We start from the raw sequence: 13,156 nt of genomic DNA on the forward strand, positions 1-13,156 counted from the left end.
GCAGCACACATAATGCACTTTAAAAAACACACAAAGCACAAGGACCTTGAGCCGGCCAAATATGGAGAGGGGAATGTAAACATGGGGGCGGGCTGCGGAGAGACTTGTGTGCAGAAGGGGGATGGGGGGGACATGTTGGACAAATTGCAACCTGCAACTTGAACCTGAAAGCAACACGCACAGATAGAGAGAGAGAGAGAGAGGGAGGGAGGGAGAGACAGCGGAGGAGATAAAGGAGGAGGAAGAGAAGATGTGGAGATGGAGTGATACACAGGAGGGAGGGTAGGAGGGGTGTGAGCGGGTTAAAGTAGAACCACCTGTGGTTGAAAACAACATTCTTCTGACTGGCTGCGTCGCTAACTGCCTGGCACCCTCATTATGCTCATGTGCATGCGTGTGTGCTGGCGGTTAAATGTAATGGCCATGTGTGTGTGTGTGTGTGTGTGTGTGTGTGTGTACATTACATGCTACTTTTCTGCATTTCATCCCCGACACTCACTCGATCTAAATTACACGGCTGGACGGAGCAGATTTAGCAATGGCATAAAACAGCTGGAACAGAAACCTCAACCACTGGTTGGAAGTGATTGTTTCAGCCGTCTGGACGTGTGTTCTCGTGTTGTTGTTTTCCTGTGTGTGTGTGTGTGTGCGTGTGTGTGAGAGTAGTTTTTCTAACTAAATTGAAACTCCTTGGAAAAACAGCCGCCCCCACATCCACGGCTCTCGGCTCGCTGCTGCTGTCGAGATGATTGTTTCTGCACCCGATCCCAGGAACGTCAAAGAGGCCTTTGTGGCCACAACAGCTGTAAACTGTCGCCCTGATGATCGCACAATTACCCACAAGGCTGAACCACAGCGACGGCCACAGTCCAAATCTCATCTGCACCCGCGGAGGGACTCAGCATCCAACCAGCAGCCAGAGATACAGTTAAAGATTTAAACCTTCAACATTATCACCTTATAAAGTTATTTTGGCTAAATGTTTGCTAGCAGCTGCTTTACACCCACACGAGAGCGACATGTACGTCCAGTTTAACAGCGTTAATTGTTAAACTGAAAATCCTCCAAAGAACATTTGGAGATATGCAACATGTGGTCATATGTTCTATTCTCGACTTTGCTTCAGACTAATCATCAGTGATATAATCTAAAAGTTTTAAAAAGCCCTTTCAGTTGCACATGTGCACGGACGAGACGGATGAAACTTAAAATACAGCCGAGTGAGTTTAAAATCACATGAAATCAAATAACATCGAAACAAGAGAATAAACATTTTCCACTAATAGTCAAATGAATCATTGCTGGAATCTCACAGTTGATTACAGATCTGCAGCGATCCTCTGGAGTCAGGAAGGAAAAGTACATGAGCATATCTGAAACTGAGCGGCGAACTTTGGAAAGTTACAAGCAGGTCACCAGCATACGGAGGAGTCAGAGACATGAGGGACGTGATGACTAAAGGTCACAGTGTGTTGGAGCAGAGCTGACGTGGTTTTCTTTTTAATTCTGCCCAAGTTTAATCACGTCCAGTAAATCAGGGGAAACCACAGTAATAAAAACCCGCAGGAGGAGAAAGTGAAAGAAAGAAGTAATTCAGAAACCAGCTCACCTGTTTGAGAAGGAGACGTTTCTCTGTACGAGTCTCGTCTGACCAGAGGGTCCAAGGTGTCGTAGTCCACGGTCACAGAGTCGCCGTTGTGCCACAGCTCTCTGCCTGAACATGGAGGTAACAAACAGAGCAGCAGACACAGAGGCAGCGCTGGTCAGGAGTCAGTGGAACAGCAACAACACACCTACACACACCTACACACACCTACACACATCTACACACACACCTACACACATCTACACACACCTACACACATCTACACACACACCTACACACACCTACACACATCTACACACACCTGCACACACACACATCTGCACACACACACGCCTACACACACCTGCACACACACACACGCCTACACACACCTGCACACACACACACGCCTACACACACCTGCACACACATCTACAGTGTGTGAACGCACAGGAACACCAGCTGGTTTTATTCCAGATTTATTCAAATCGTAAAATAGTTTAATTTTGTCTATCAGTGTGTGAGTGTGTGTCTTGGTTTTCCCCGCCTGTGTGTGTGTGTGTGTGTGTGTGTGTGTGTGAGTGTGTGTGTGTTGCCCCTGTGTTCAGTATCTCCAATCTGAATTCCTGTCAGATGTGTGTGTGTGATAACTGCTCATATTACTTCCTGTTGAGAGGCGAGGAGTGTGAGTGTACAGTATGTCCGGAGGTCCTGGTGTCCAACACTGCCCCCAGCTGGGTGAGGAGTGTGTGTGTGTGTGTGTGTGTGTGTGTGTGTGTGTGTGTGTGTGTGTGCGTGATGTTTCACTCTGAGTCACTTCTGTCTCTTCTGCTTCAGTGGAGACCCACAATGAAGTTTGGTGCAGCTTTTGTGCGTCACAAATATTGTGTCTGTGTGTTGGTCTGTGGTTCAAAGACGGGGAAGCGACGTCAGCAAACACAACAGGGGTCACACAGGGGTCAACAAGGGGTCACACAGGGGTCACGACATTACTTACAGAACAGGAAAGCAGTAAAACCATGTTTCTGCCATCTGTCAAAAATCACAACTTTCATATCAGTTGATAATAATCATGATAATTGTCACATTATTATTTATTTAAAGTTTAAAGACTGAAGTATTATATCTACATATACTGGAGATTATTTGTATATTAATGCTGTTGTATTGTGATGATTATTGTTTTATCCTCTAGTCCTACATATTTTTCTAATTTCCTCAAACCTTTGCTTTTTATGTGAATAACTGTGAATTATTTTTACTTTATTTTTACTTCTTGATTGACCGCTGCAGAAAGAAATGTCTCCTCGACCGTGGGATGGATTTTCAGTAAATGTTGTGTCTCTACCATTAGATTCAGATTTGGACACTAAATGATCATAGTTCCTCTTATCTCCTTTCTTTTAGAAGAATAAAAGAAATATGAAAACTTGAACCAGTCTTTCTGCAGATTCTGGATCAAAGCTTGAAAAACATCTGAAGCACATTTCAGATTTATTCTCAGTTGTGTTGTTCACCGTGTTGACGTCTGCTGGCTCCCACCGTTTCTGTAGCTTCAATCAAACCGGAAAAGACAGAAAAATAGAGAAATAAATCATGTTCCGTGCGAGTGAGTTCACCTCTGATCTTTTCAGGACTCTCAGACAGAAACAGCTCCACTTTGCCGTCGTCTGGGAACCGAGGATCTGGAACAGTAGGAAAGAGAGAGAGAGAGATCAGACAGGTGCGTTCTCCTCACACCTGCTCAGCAGACACACAGGTGAGTCCAGGTCAGTTTGCACAAGAGGAGGCAGGAGAGGTTTATCAGTTACAGATTAAGAGCAGTGGCGGAGCAGCTGAAACAACAGGTGGCGCCGTGCAGACCACGTCAGCAGCAGCAGGTTGTGATAAACAGTGGATACCTTCACTGGCACAGTCCAGGTCGGCCTTCAGGAACGTCAGGCTGTGCTGGTGCACCAGGCCGGTGTGGAACTGGAGCCGGAAGACGACCTGACGACGGTCGGACCGGCTGTTTTTATCATAACACACCACCTACAGCCAGGACACACACACACACACACACACACACACACACACACACACACACACACACACACACACACACACACAGTCACGCTGCTTAATGCATAATAATATGTCCAACAAAGCAAAACTAACAATAATAGTATAGTTCTAATAATAATAAACGATCATTATGATCATTATATCATTGGTATTATATTCTCATTTATTTTTCTCATAATTATTTATCTATGATTATTTATAGCTTTATTTATACAGCACTTTTCTCAACAAAGTTACAGCGCTTCACATATATAAATAAAAAAACAACAATAAAATCTATTATTTTAAGTTCACAAGTATTTATTATGATTGCTTTTATGTATTATATAATATCCTTATTTTTCAGCAACAAAATAAAATCGTATTGCTTTATTTAACAGGGGCCAAATTTCTTGAGAATTTGCTATAGTTTGGGACTAATTACAGTGATTAATTGATTAATTAGTGATTAATTATCAGTCATGTGATGAGTATTTTAGTTAATCACATCAGGTCGAGGTTTAAATGATCTCTCAGTGAAGTACAGACACAGACAAGTACAGACACACTCACCATGATGTCTCCTGTGAGCAGCTGAGCCGGCTGCAGTATGAAGTAGAGTCTGTCCGTCTGTCCTGCAACATGGCTGCAGAGGAGATGAGCACACGTTACCACCTACATCGTGTGTAACTGTGTGTGTGTGTGTCTGTGTGTGTGTGTGTGTGCGTGATGTGTTTCTTACTAAACTGCTGATGTGCACACAGGCTGGAGGCTCTGGTAAACTCTCAGAAAGAGACAACACCCTGAGAAGAGTTATTCAATATTAAAAACAGGATTTATAAAATGATTAAAGACAAACAGACAAAGTTGTTTTGGTCGTGAAGCCAAAGTCGTCCTGTAGATGAGTTTAACAAGACTTAGAAGTTATTAAAAACCAGAGTTTAGGTCCAATATTCAGCAGGAAACCTTTAAAGTATGAAGAATTCTACACAGAGTTTTGTTGATTAGTTACAGAGGCAGCTCCTCTGGTTCAGGAAGCAGAGGATTATGGGTAATAACAGCTTGATCTTGTTTCTTGTTTCTTTTGCCGTATAAATAAAATGATCTTGACTTTGATGAGTTTCGACAAACTTAACCAGCAGGTGTAAACTCAGCCGACCTCTGACCTACGTGACAGACGTCAAATCAAATCGAATATACTTTATTGTCACATGTGGAAATGTGTCTTGGGTCAGTGAAATACAGAGGAAAAGGACACATACAACATATATAATTATAATTAGGACACATGCTGTGTCTCCCTCTAATTCCGATCAGACGTCTGCTGCCTACCTCCATCTGCTCTTATCTTGGGAACAGAGTGCAGAGCAACGCAGAGAAGGAAAGACGGAGACGGACACATCCTCAGTCCTCCTTTCAAAACGCTCGCCAGCATCCACACGTACCTGCACAGACAAACCACCACAACACAGTTATTGAACTATTCCAGAAGAGGATGAGTCAGGTGATCGGTGACGTCACAGCCTGAGGTCGACGTACATCACAGATCAGAGGCTGGAAGGGTCAGGGTGTTGACCTCTGACCTGCGGCGCTCCGTCCTTACCGTTTCTGTGACGGGCTCATCAGGCCGGACAGCTTGTCGTTGTAGAACCTCCTCATGGCGAAGTGGTCCAGAGAAAGGTCTGCACTGAGGGAGGGGCAGGTTATTCAGACGATGAAGATGCATGTAGCACCAACCCCTCACTTCACCAGCTTTATATCAGGTCGAGCAGAAAGAGGTTTATAGGAAATATTTGCCTCTGCCACAGTAGAATGAAAATAACTGAGTTTTATCCCGTCTGACACAAACGTCACCTTGAACGAACAGATGAACAGATTCAGAACTTGGAGGTCAAAGGTCAAGGCCAAAAATAAGAATTCATACAGTAAATATGACTCATTTTGAGACAAATGTCTCTTAGAATAAAAAGCTGAAGTGACGAGGTTTCATATCCAAAAGGTCAAAACTTCACTGTGAATAGAATTCTGCAAAAACACTTTAGTTTGTGGAAGTGAAGAACATGAGGTTCTACTTTTACACAAACAGATAACATCATCGATTTTAAATAAAGATGGACGACGCAAAATAATAATAATAATAATAATAATAATAATAATTTGGATTGCCCCCTGGTGGCCCCCGTTCTTTAGTAGTGTCAGAGAAGCGACTGATTTATGATGGTTCACAAACGCCTGCATAGCTGCACGCACACACACACATCATCAGATATTTCTCAACAGTGAGTCCGGTCATGACCAGGGAGCGTGCACGCACACAAACACACACACACACACACACACACACACACACACATGGCTCACTGACAGTTTGGAAATCGACCTGATCTCGGTGTTTTCTGCATTTTGACTTTCCACCGAGCTGCAGCTGACTGACCTGATACTGGACATGACTAAATGAGGAAGTGTTAAAAAACAGAGAGTTATGTAATGATGTTCAATAAACTGGCGTGTTTATAACTCGGCCTGAAAATCAAATTGCAGCTCAAAGTCTCTTCATCCTAACCTTTGTCTGCTGGAAACCCAGAAATGTTCTGTCTCTGATCGGAAAACACGTCCGACTGTGTTTTAGTCACTGTTGCATTTTTAAAAGAAATGATTTTCTATATCATAGATTATATTATTTGTAATACAATATATTGAATTTATATTTATTTAGATGAATAATTTAGTTTTTCATCACGGGACAGAGCTTAATAAACCGATTTGGGCCTGATGATGGCGCTCTCCAGGATCTTCTGCATTCATCCTTTGAGGATCATACTATCCGTCCTAGATGAAATGTCAATTTTTGTTGTTAAATTAGTTTCTCATTGACTTATTTTTTATTTGATTGTTTATGAAATGTTTATTATGGTGTGGAGACAACCCAACCCTTTAAATATATTTATATTTATTGTGGATTTGTTATAAAGCATCTCGGCTGCAGTGTTGGTCATAAACCCACCTCCCCCATGTTAGGAGATGGGCCATGGGCCATATTTCCAAAGATAGAAAAGATCTTATCTCGCTGATGTTTGTTCACGTGTTCATGTTTGTGATAAGTTAGATCAAGTTCAAATGGCCCTTTATGAGCATCTTTAGCATCACTGACTCGATAACATCTGAACTAATTCCCCCTGACACCAGTTACCTGGCTGACATGTTGCTGAAGTGGATGTACGAGGCGATCAGGACTCCGAGCCGTCCTTTTCCTCCCTGTGCAGAACAGACACACGTCAGATCAGGACAAATACACGATACATGCAGTTTGAACGTTTGCTGAAGAATGAGATGAGTTCACCCTGCAGTGTAAAACCAGCACATGCTTCACGTTGGCCTGCAGCCAGTTCTCCATCGTCGAACACACACTGAAAATCTGATCCAAGCTGGGAGCCACGAGATCCACCCAACACGTGTCCAGAACCTGACACAACACAACACAACACACACTCTGTGTTTTATGATACTCTGAAGTATTTACTACCTTCAGTAAACGCTGTAATTACCTTATGGTTCATCTGTGTGAGGCTGTTGTTCCTCTGAGAGACGTTGATGAGCTGAAAAGACAAAACGTGGGAAAACATTTGAGTTTAATTATAAAAGTTAACAATCAGAGGATTACATTTTTATCATCAGTTCTTAATTCACCTGCAGCCTCGTCATTATCTAAACGTCGCAAATGTAAATAGAACTGGATAATAACTTTGATCGAAAGTAAAACATATCATAGAATCTATAATATAATATAATATAGAGAAGTAATATAATCTCTCTGTTGATTTTTGGTAATGACTCATATTAATGCATTCAAGTCAAGTCAAAGTTTATTTATATAGCATGTAACTATAAAATTAAAGGATATCAAAATATATATAAAGACAGAAATGTGTTATTTTCAGTTTCTTATGACAGCATCTTGGTTTTCTTTTACTTTTTTCTGAATATGTTTAGCAACATCACATCACTATGTGGCCCCTGGTCCCACTATCCCCTGGCCCCACTATGTGGCCCCTGGTCCCACTATGTGGCCCCTGGCCCCACTATGTGGTCCCTGGCCCCACTATGTGGCCCCTGGTCCCACTATGTGGCCCCTGGTCCCACTATGTGGCCCCTGGTCCCACTATGTGGCCCCTGGCCCCCTGTTTATCATCCAGTGGTGCTTCTACCATGTAGTTGTGTCCGTGCTTGGACTGCAGCATGACACTGATCTCCTGCAGGCCCCTCAGGTACGTCTCCTCTGCGCAGTCAGGAGGGCAGAACAAGGTGATGATGCGTTCTGTGACGTACGTCAGGTCGATTCGCCGCGGTTCCTCCATGACTGATTTCAGTCCCACTGTAAAGACACAGGAAGTGAAACGCTGGGTCAACGTCCTGGAGCGTTTAGAGAAGTGAGAGCTTTCTCTCAGCCATCGGGTTTAAATGCAGTCAACCGCTTTAAATCCAAAAATCCTTTTACTGGATGTGATGCTGAAACAAAAAGTCCAAAAAAAGAAGAAGATAAGGAACTGAATCCAATGCTTAGTCACAGGAAACCCCCCCACAGACACTCCCGCCATCAGCTCGTGACCAGAGGAGATGATGATGAGTCAGAGAAGAAAGATTTACACTAAAAACACAAGATCACGACCTCATCACCACAAAACCACTGAAGTAAAACACAGAAAATCACAAGGACAGATCAACTTTGGCCTTAGAATTAAACAAACTGTCGAAACACGACTCAGGGACGTTTAGTTCAAAGAATGAACGGCCCTGTACTCCCTGTTATTTTGTGGTTTATTTGTTTCTATCATTTATTGATATTTAATTCCTTTATGTAACATTTTTCAAGGTTCATCTTGGTCGAAAAGGAGCCATTAAAAAGATCAACTTTTAAAATTAAAATCCTCCTCCAGCATGACACCTGTTCTCCTGTTCTCTCAGCTCAGATGTTCATTATCAAAACTCTTTAAACCTGGAAGAATAAAAGAAGCTCTTACTACCAGAGCACGAGAAGAGTCGTGTCTATTATTCTGACCTCAACATGGCGAGGCCTTGAAATGTAAAATGTTTTATTCTAAACTCGAGCCGCCTCTCGCTCTTTCTTTTATATTTTTCTCAGAATCTAATCTGAGATCCTGACGAGTTTCCTCCCACATTCCTGTGTGAATCGTGGGGCGGCGGATTCTGTGGCTCCTGGGCTCGGTGTCAGCGTGTGGACCGGAGCTACTACACACATGTTGGCGCATGTCAGTGAGCGGGCGATCAACCAGCGGTGGGGCAGAGGAGAGAGAGCCGGGGTTAACCTCGCCTGCACCGTGACCATGTGACCACGGGACAGGAAACAGTGACAAGACCAGAGCGACGCCTCGGATCAACCAGAACCAATGAGAACCCACGGCACCTCAGGTCGTAGCCAACCACGACTTCCTGTTTCTTTTCTTCATCTTTATTGGTCCACAAGAGTGAAGCCAAAACATCTTGATCGCCCCCTGGTGGCTGGCTACAGTATAGGCCACAAACCCCTCCTCCTTCATGTTAGCAGATGGGACATGGACCAAACTAACAAACCAGTGATAAGAATATTAAATAAATTGGTCTCAAAGATGGTTTCCGTCATTTTAGGAAGTTCTTATCTCACTGATTTATGTTTTTAGTTATTTGATGATATAAATACGGCATGAAACGTCATGATTGACAGCTGAGACTGACTCGTGATTGGTCAATAGCTCCTGCACAGACTCTGGCTCCAAATGACCAGCGCAAGATGGCAGCGTTCGTGGAGACCCGTCGGCCATCTTTATTTACAGTCTATTGTTTCTACTGTATCCACAAATTAATTAAGACTTCAATTACAATTGATTATTATTTTTTTCATTTGTCCGTTCATGAAATCAACGTATAACGAAAAACACAAAAGGCAGAATCGTTCATAACTGATTACAAAAGCTTGTCAGTTCTACATTACAGTAAATGTTTGTACCTTTAAAGTAAAAAAATACAGTCTGTCCTGTTCCCTGTTCGTTACCTATAAACATGGGTGATACAACAGGGCAGCCAGTAGCCGGGGGCCCTGAGCCAAGAGGGGCCCCTGCTGATTATGTGAGTCCACAGTAATGAGAATTTTATGAGAACCCTGAACGACTGCAACAACAACATGGTCAGAAACCCCCTAAGAAAAAAAAGGCCAATCAATAAAACTCGCTGATTCTGTTTGATAAAGGTTCGATCCCTCACCAGCTTCCCACCAAAGTTCAGTTCTGACAAAACCAGAGGTTCTGCCGCTGAGGGAGGGAACCAGGAGTCTGCAGCTCGGCCTCCGCCACCCAGACACCTCCGTCAACATGGTTCAACAACACACACACACGTGCTCCTGCTGGGACACTGGTAGGAGTGTGCGTGTGTGTGTGTGTGTGTGTGTGTGTGTGTGGGTTCTCGCTGAAACTGGCTTGAACAAACAGTCTTAATGAGTGACTGCTCTCCAATTATGTATCGCTGGTCTGGTTTTTAAAACTGCTGTGATCTAAATTGGTCAGTGCTCCGCCTGAGGAACCAAAACAAACCAAAGTGTGTGACCGAACCGCCCATGTGCACACACACACACACACACACACACACACACACACACACGCACACACACACACACACACACATTCATATATACACTCATGTTGCTGTAGGGAGAGTCCTTGAGTTTAAACTTCAGCCACATCTTATTTTAGTCTCTATTTCTTATTGTAAAGGAAGGAATTCCAAAATGGATGAATTCTCTTTGCTTCAACTGACAAATTGTTTGAAATTGAAAGTGTTTTTTCGCAAAATACCAGAAGTGAAATCGACGCTCGTCCTGTTGTCTCCATTTAGATCCTCTGCTTTTTATCAGAGAAGCATCATAACGCCCCTGGGGACCATCTGATCCTCACTCAGGCTCCTCATCGAGTTACACTTCTATCAGAGACCTTCCGTTGAATCCACCAGCCGAGTGAGGTCATCTCATTTTATTCTTCTCTTTATTTCAGGGATCTCTCCATCACTTCATTCCAGGGAATCGCTGCAGGAAGTTCATTTGCATTGGTAATAAGTGTAATTATCTCACCACCACTGGCTCAGTTGTTCACTTATCTTTAGAAAAACAGGCTCTTAAGACTTTAATGACGTTTTATTAAATGGACTGAATCCCAGTGGAACCACGTCTCCTGAGGTTCAGTGATTCATGTGTCAGGAGGTTAAAACCTGTCTCCTCCCTGAACGTACCTGCAGAGAAACCTCATCCATCACATGCTCCTTTATTTACTAAAAGTGTAGTTAGACATTAGATTTAGATGGAGGCCAGTGAAAGAATGTAAGATGGATGATAAATCAATGTCATGAGATTTTTAAAAAGCACAATTATGAGATAGTTAATCATTATTTTGAATTAGTAAGTTATTATTATGAGATTCTAAGTTATTTTTGAGATATTGTAACATTAGTTTGAGATGCCAAGTTATTCTTTAGATATCAAGTCATTATTTTGAGTCACTAACTGACACAGGGAGCCAGTTGAGTTACTAAGTCATTAGTTTTAAATACTAGGTCCTTATTTATTATTAATTCATTATTAGAGTTCGTTTCTGATTACAATGACTCACAGGATTTATTTTAACAAAGTGAAAAGCTTTTCACCAGAAACATTCAGGGACGAAGCAGCTTCACGTCCAGTTTGATTCCTCTGTGCTGAAAGAGAGAAAAGAGAGAAAACACTCACATCTGAACTTAGAACAGAAAAGCTCTTACCTTGACTGGCTGATAAAGTCAGAGTCACAGCACTGAGAAGGCTGATGAGGGAAAGTGTGTGTGAGTGGTATAAAAACACGAGGTGGGACTTCACAGAGGGGGAGGAGGAGGAAGAGAAAGAGAGAGAGAGAGAGAGAGAGAGAGAGCATGACAAACTGTTACAGGCTGCACTTTGCCCTCTGTTGGACTGTAGAGTGACAGCAGTCCACTCTGTTTGTGCACAGAAGAGAGCGATAAGGACGGACACACACACACACTGACACACACACACACTGACACCACACGCACACACTGACACCCACACACACACACTGTCACCTCACACACACACTGACACCCACACGCACACACTGACACCCACACACACACTGACACCCACACGCACACACTCTGAGACCACACACACACACTGACACCACACACACACACTGACACCCTCACACACACACTGTCACCTCACACACACACTGACACCCACACACACACACTCTGAGACCACACACACACACTCTGAGACCACACACACACACTGACACCCCCCCCCCCCTCACAGAAACACACACACTGACCCCTCACACACACACTCGTCATAATAATATCAGTAAATTAGGTCAATTAGCTCCACTCATATAATGTATAATAATGTAACTGTGACAATGAGTACTTTTATTTTAATATACATTTTTGCTGCAATTACTTTTACCTACTTTTTTCAACTACTTTCACTGTGTTTATATATTTGACTACATTATATTTCATTCTTTATTGAAGAATTAGGCTACAGAGTGAAATAATAAGTCGTTAGATCTTATTTCACTGGTGGCTCCAGTGTTTAATTGGAACCAGTAGGTGTCACCAGAGGACGGTTTAAATCTCCTCTTGTGTTCACTGATACAAACAAATACACAACTGCACGCTCATTGTGTATAAACTGTGACAGGAGGATGAGTTCATCAGGTTTTTAGTTTCAAATAATTATCTTTAAATGTGACTGTAGAGATCGATGATAAAGTTACTGCTGTTTACACCATTTTAACTCATAATTCATAACTTCTCAAAAGTTGTGAACGACTGAGATATAAAATAAAATAACATTGTGATGATAAATATACTTTTTATTGATATTTAAATCTTACTCCAGCATGTTGTTTTTTTCTTTTTAGCTTTTGAAAATGATTTGAGACTTAAATTTAACTCTTTGGTTAAAATACTTCTCCTTTTGCCTGTTGTACAAAGCGGATATTTCCTCATTTTAATCAAGAATACTTCCACAACTATCTTTCCATTGTGCACATTTCCTGCTCAGAAATACTTTCTGTCTTTAAACCCTGTATGTGATTAATAGTCTGTGGAGATTCTGTCGTCCAGGTCATATCCAAGTTCTAAAAACAGGTCAAGCTTCGAGAAACTCAACCGAATCCAGTTTCCTGTTTTTAGCTCTGAGATATTTGTAGTACATTGTTTTTTATTTGTTTTTAATTTGATTTAAACTGAGAGTTATTCAATTGAACTAATGTGACCTGAGTTTGGCCCTCAGATATGTACTTTTAACTTTTATACTTTGAGTACACTGCACTTTTCTACTTTTACTTGAGTAAAGAGGTTGAATCAATGTGTACTTTCAAGTATTTGTACTTCTGCCTCCTCTGAGAATAAAAACACCGTGGTGGACATATTTCCGAGCCTTGCCGTGACCCGTGAACGCGTCATAATTCATATCCAATGAGACCCCGC

The 13,156-nt window shown here is 42.3% G+C and overlaps 1 protein-coding gene across 3 annotated transcripts in view; it reads right to left on the bottom strand.

The window, feature by feature from the left end:
* The window catches only part of si:ch211-191a24.3 (tensin-3), a 39,848-nt gene extending 28,319 nt beyond the window's left edge, over positions 1–11,529 (bottom strand). Inside the window, exons 1-12 of one of the 3 annotated variants that reach the window (XM_034582211.1) lie at positions 11,423–11,529; positions 7,834–8,000; positions 7,174–7,224; positions 6,969–7,091; positions 6,819–6,883; positions 5,232–5,315; positions 4,961–5,073; positions 4,371–4,431; positions 4,202–4,274; positions 3,487–3,616; positions 3,205–3,270; positions 1,610–1,714 (exon numbers count right to left, since the gene is read on the bottom strand). In XM_034582211.1, the coding sequence (XP_034438102.1) occupies positions 1,610–1,714; positions 3,205–3,270; positions 3,487–3,616; positions 4,202–4,274; positions 4,371–4,431; positions 4,961–5,073; positions 5,232–5,315; positions 6,819–6,883; positions 6,969–7,091; positions 7,174–7,224; positions 7,834–7,983 (1,021 nt within the window). In that variant the 5' untranslated portion in view covers positions 7,984–8,000; positions 11,423–11,529. Of the gene's footprint in view, positions 1–1,609; positions 1,715–3,204; positions 3,271–3,486; positions 3,617–4,201; positions 4,275–4,370; positions 4,432–4,960; positions 5,074–5,231; positions 5,316–6,818; positions 6,884–6,968; positions 7,092–7,173; positions 7,225–7,833; positions 8,001–11,422 lie in introns of those variants that run through there. The other 2 variants (XM_034582210.1, XM_034582212.1) reach the window with 2 other exon arrangements.
* Positions 11,530–13,156: the final 1,627 nt, after the last annotated feature.

The sequence above is a fragment of the Hippoglossus hippoglossus genome, chromosome 4 (assembly GCF_009819705.1).
Source record: "Hippoglossus hippoglossus isolate fHipHip1 chromosome 4, fHipHip1.pri, whole genome shotgun sequence".
Taxonomy (NCBI): domain Eukaryota; kingdom Metazoa; phylum Chordata; class Actinopteri; order Pleuronectiformes; family Pleuronectidae; genus Hippoglossus; species Hippoglossus hippoglossus.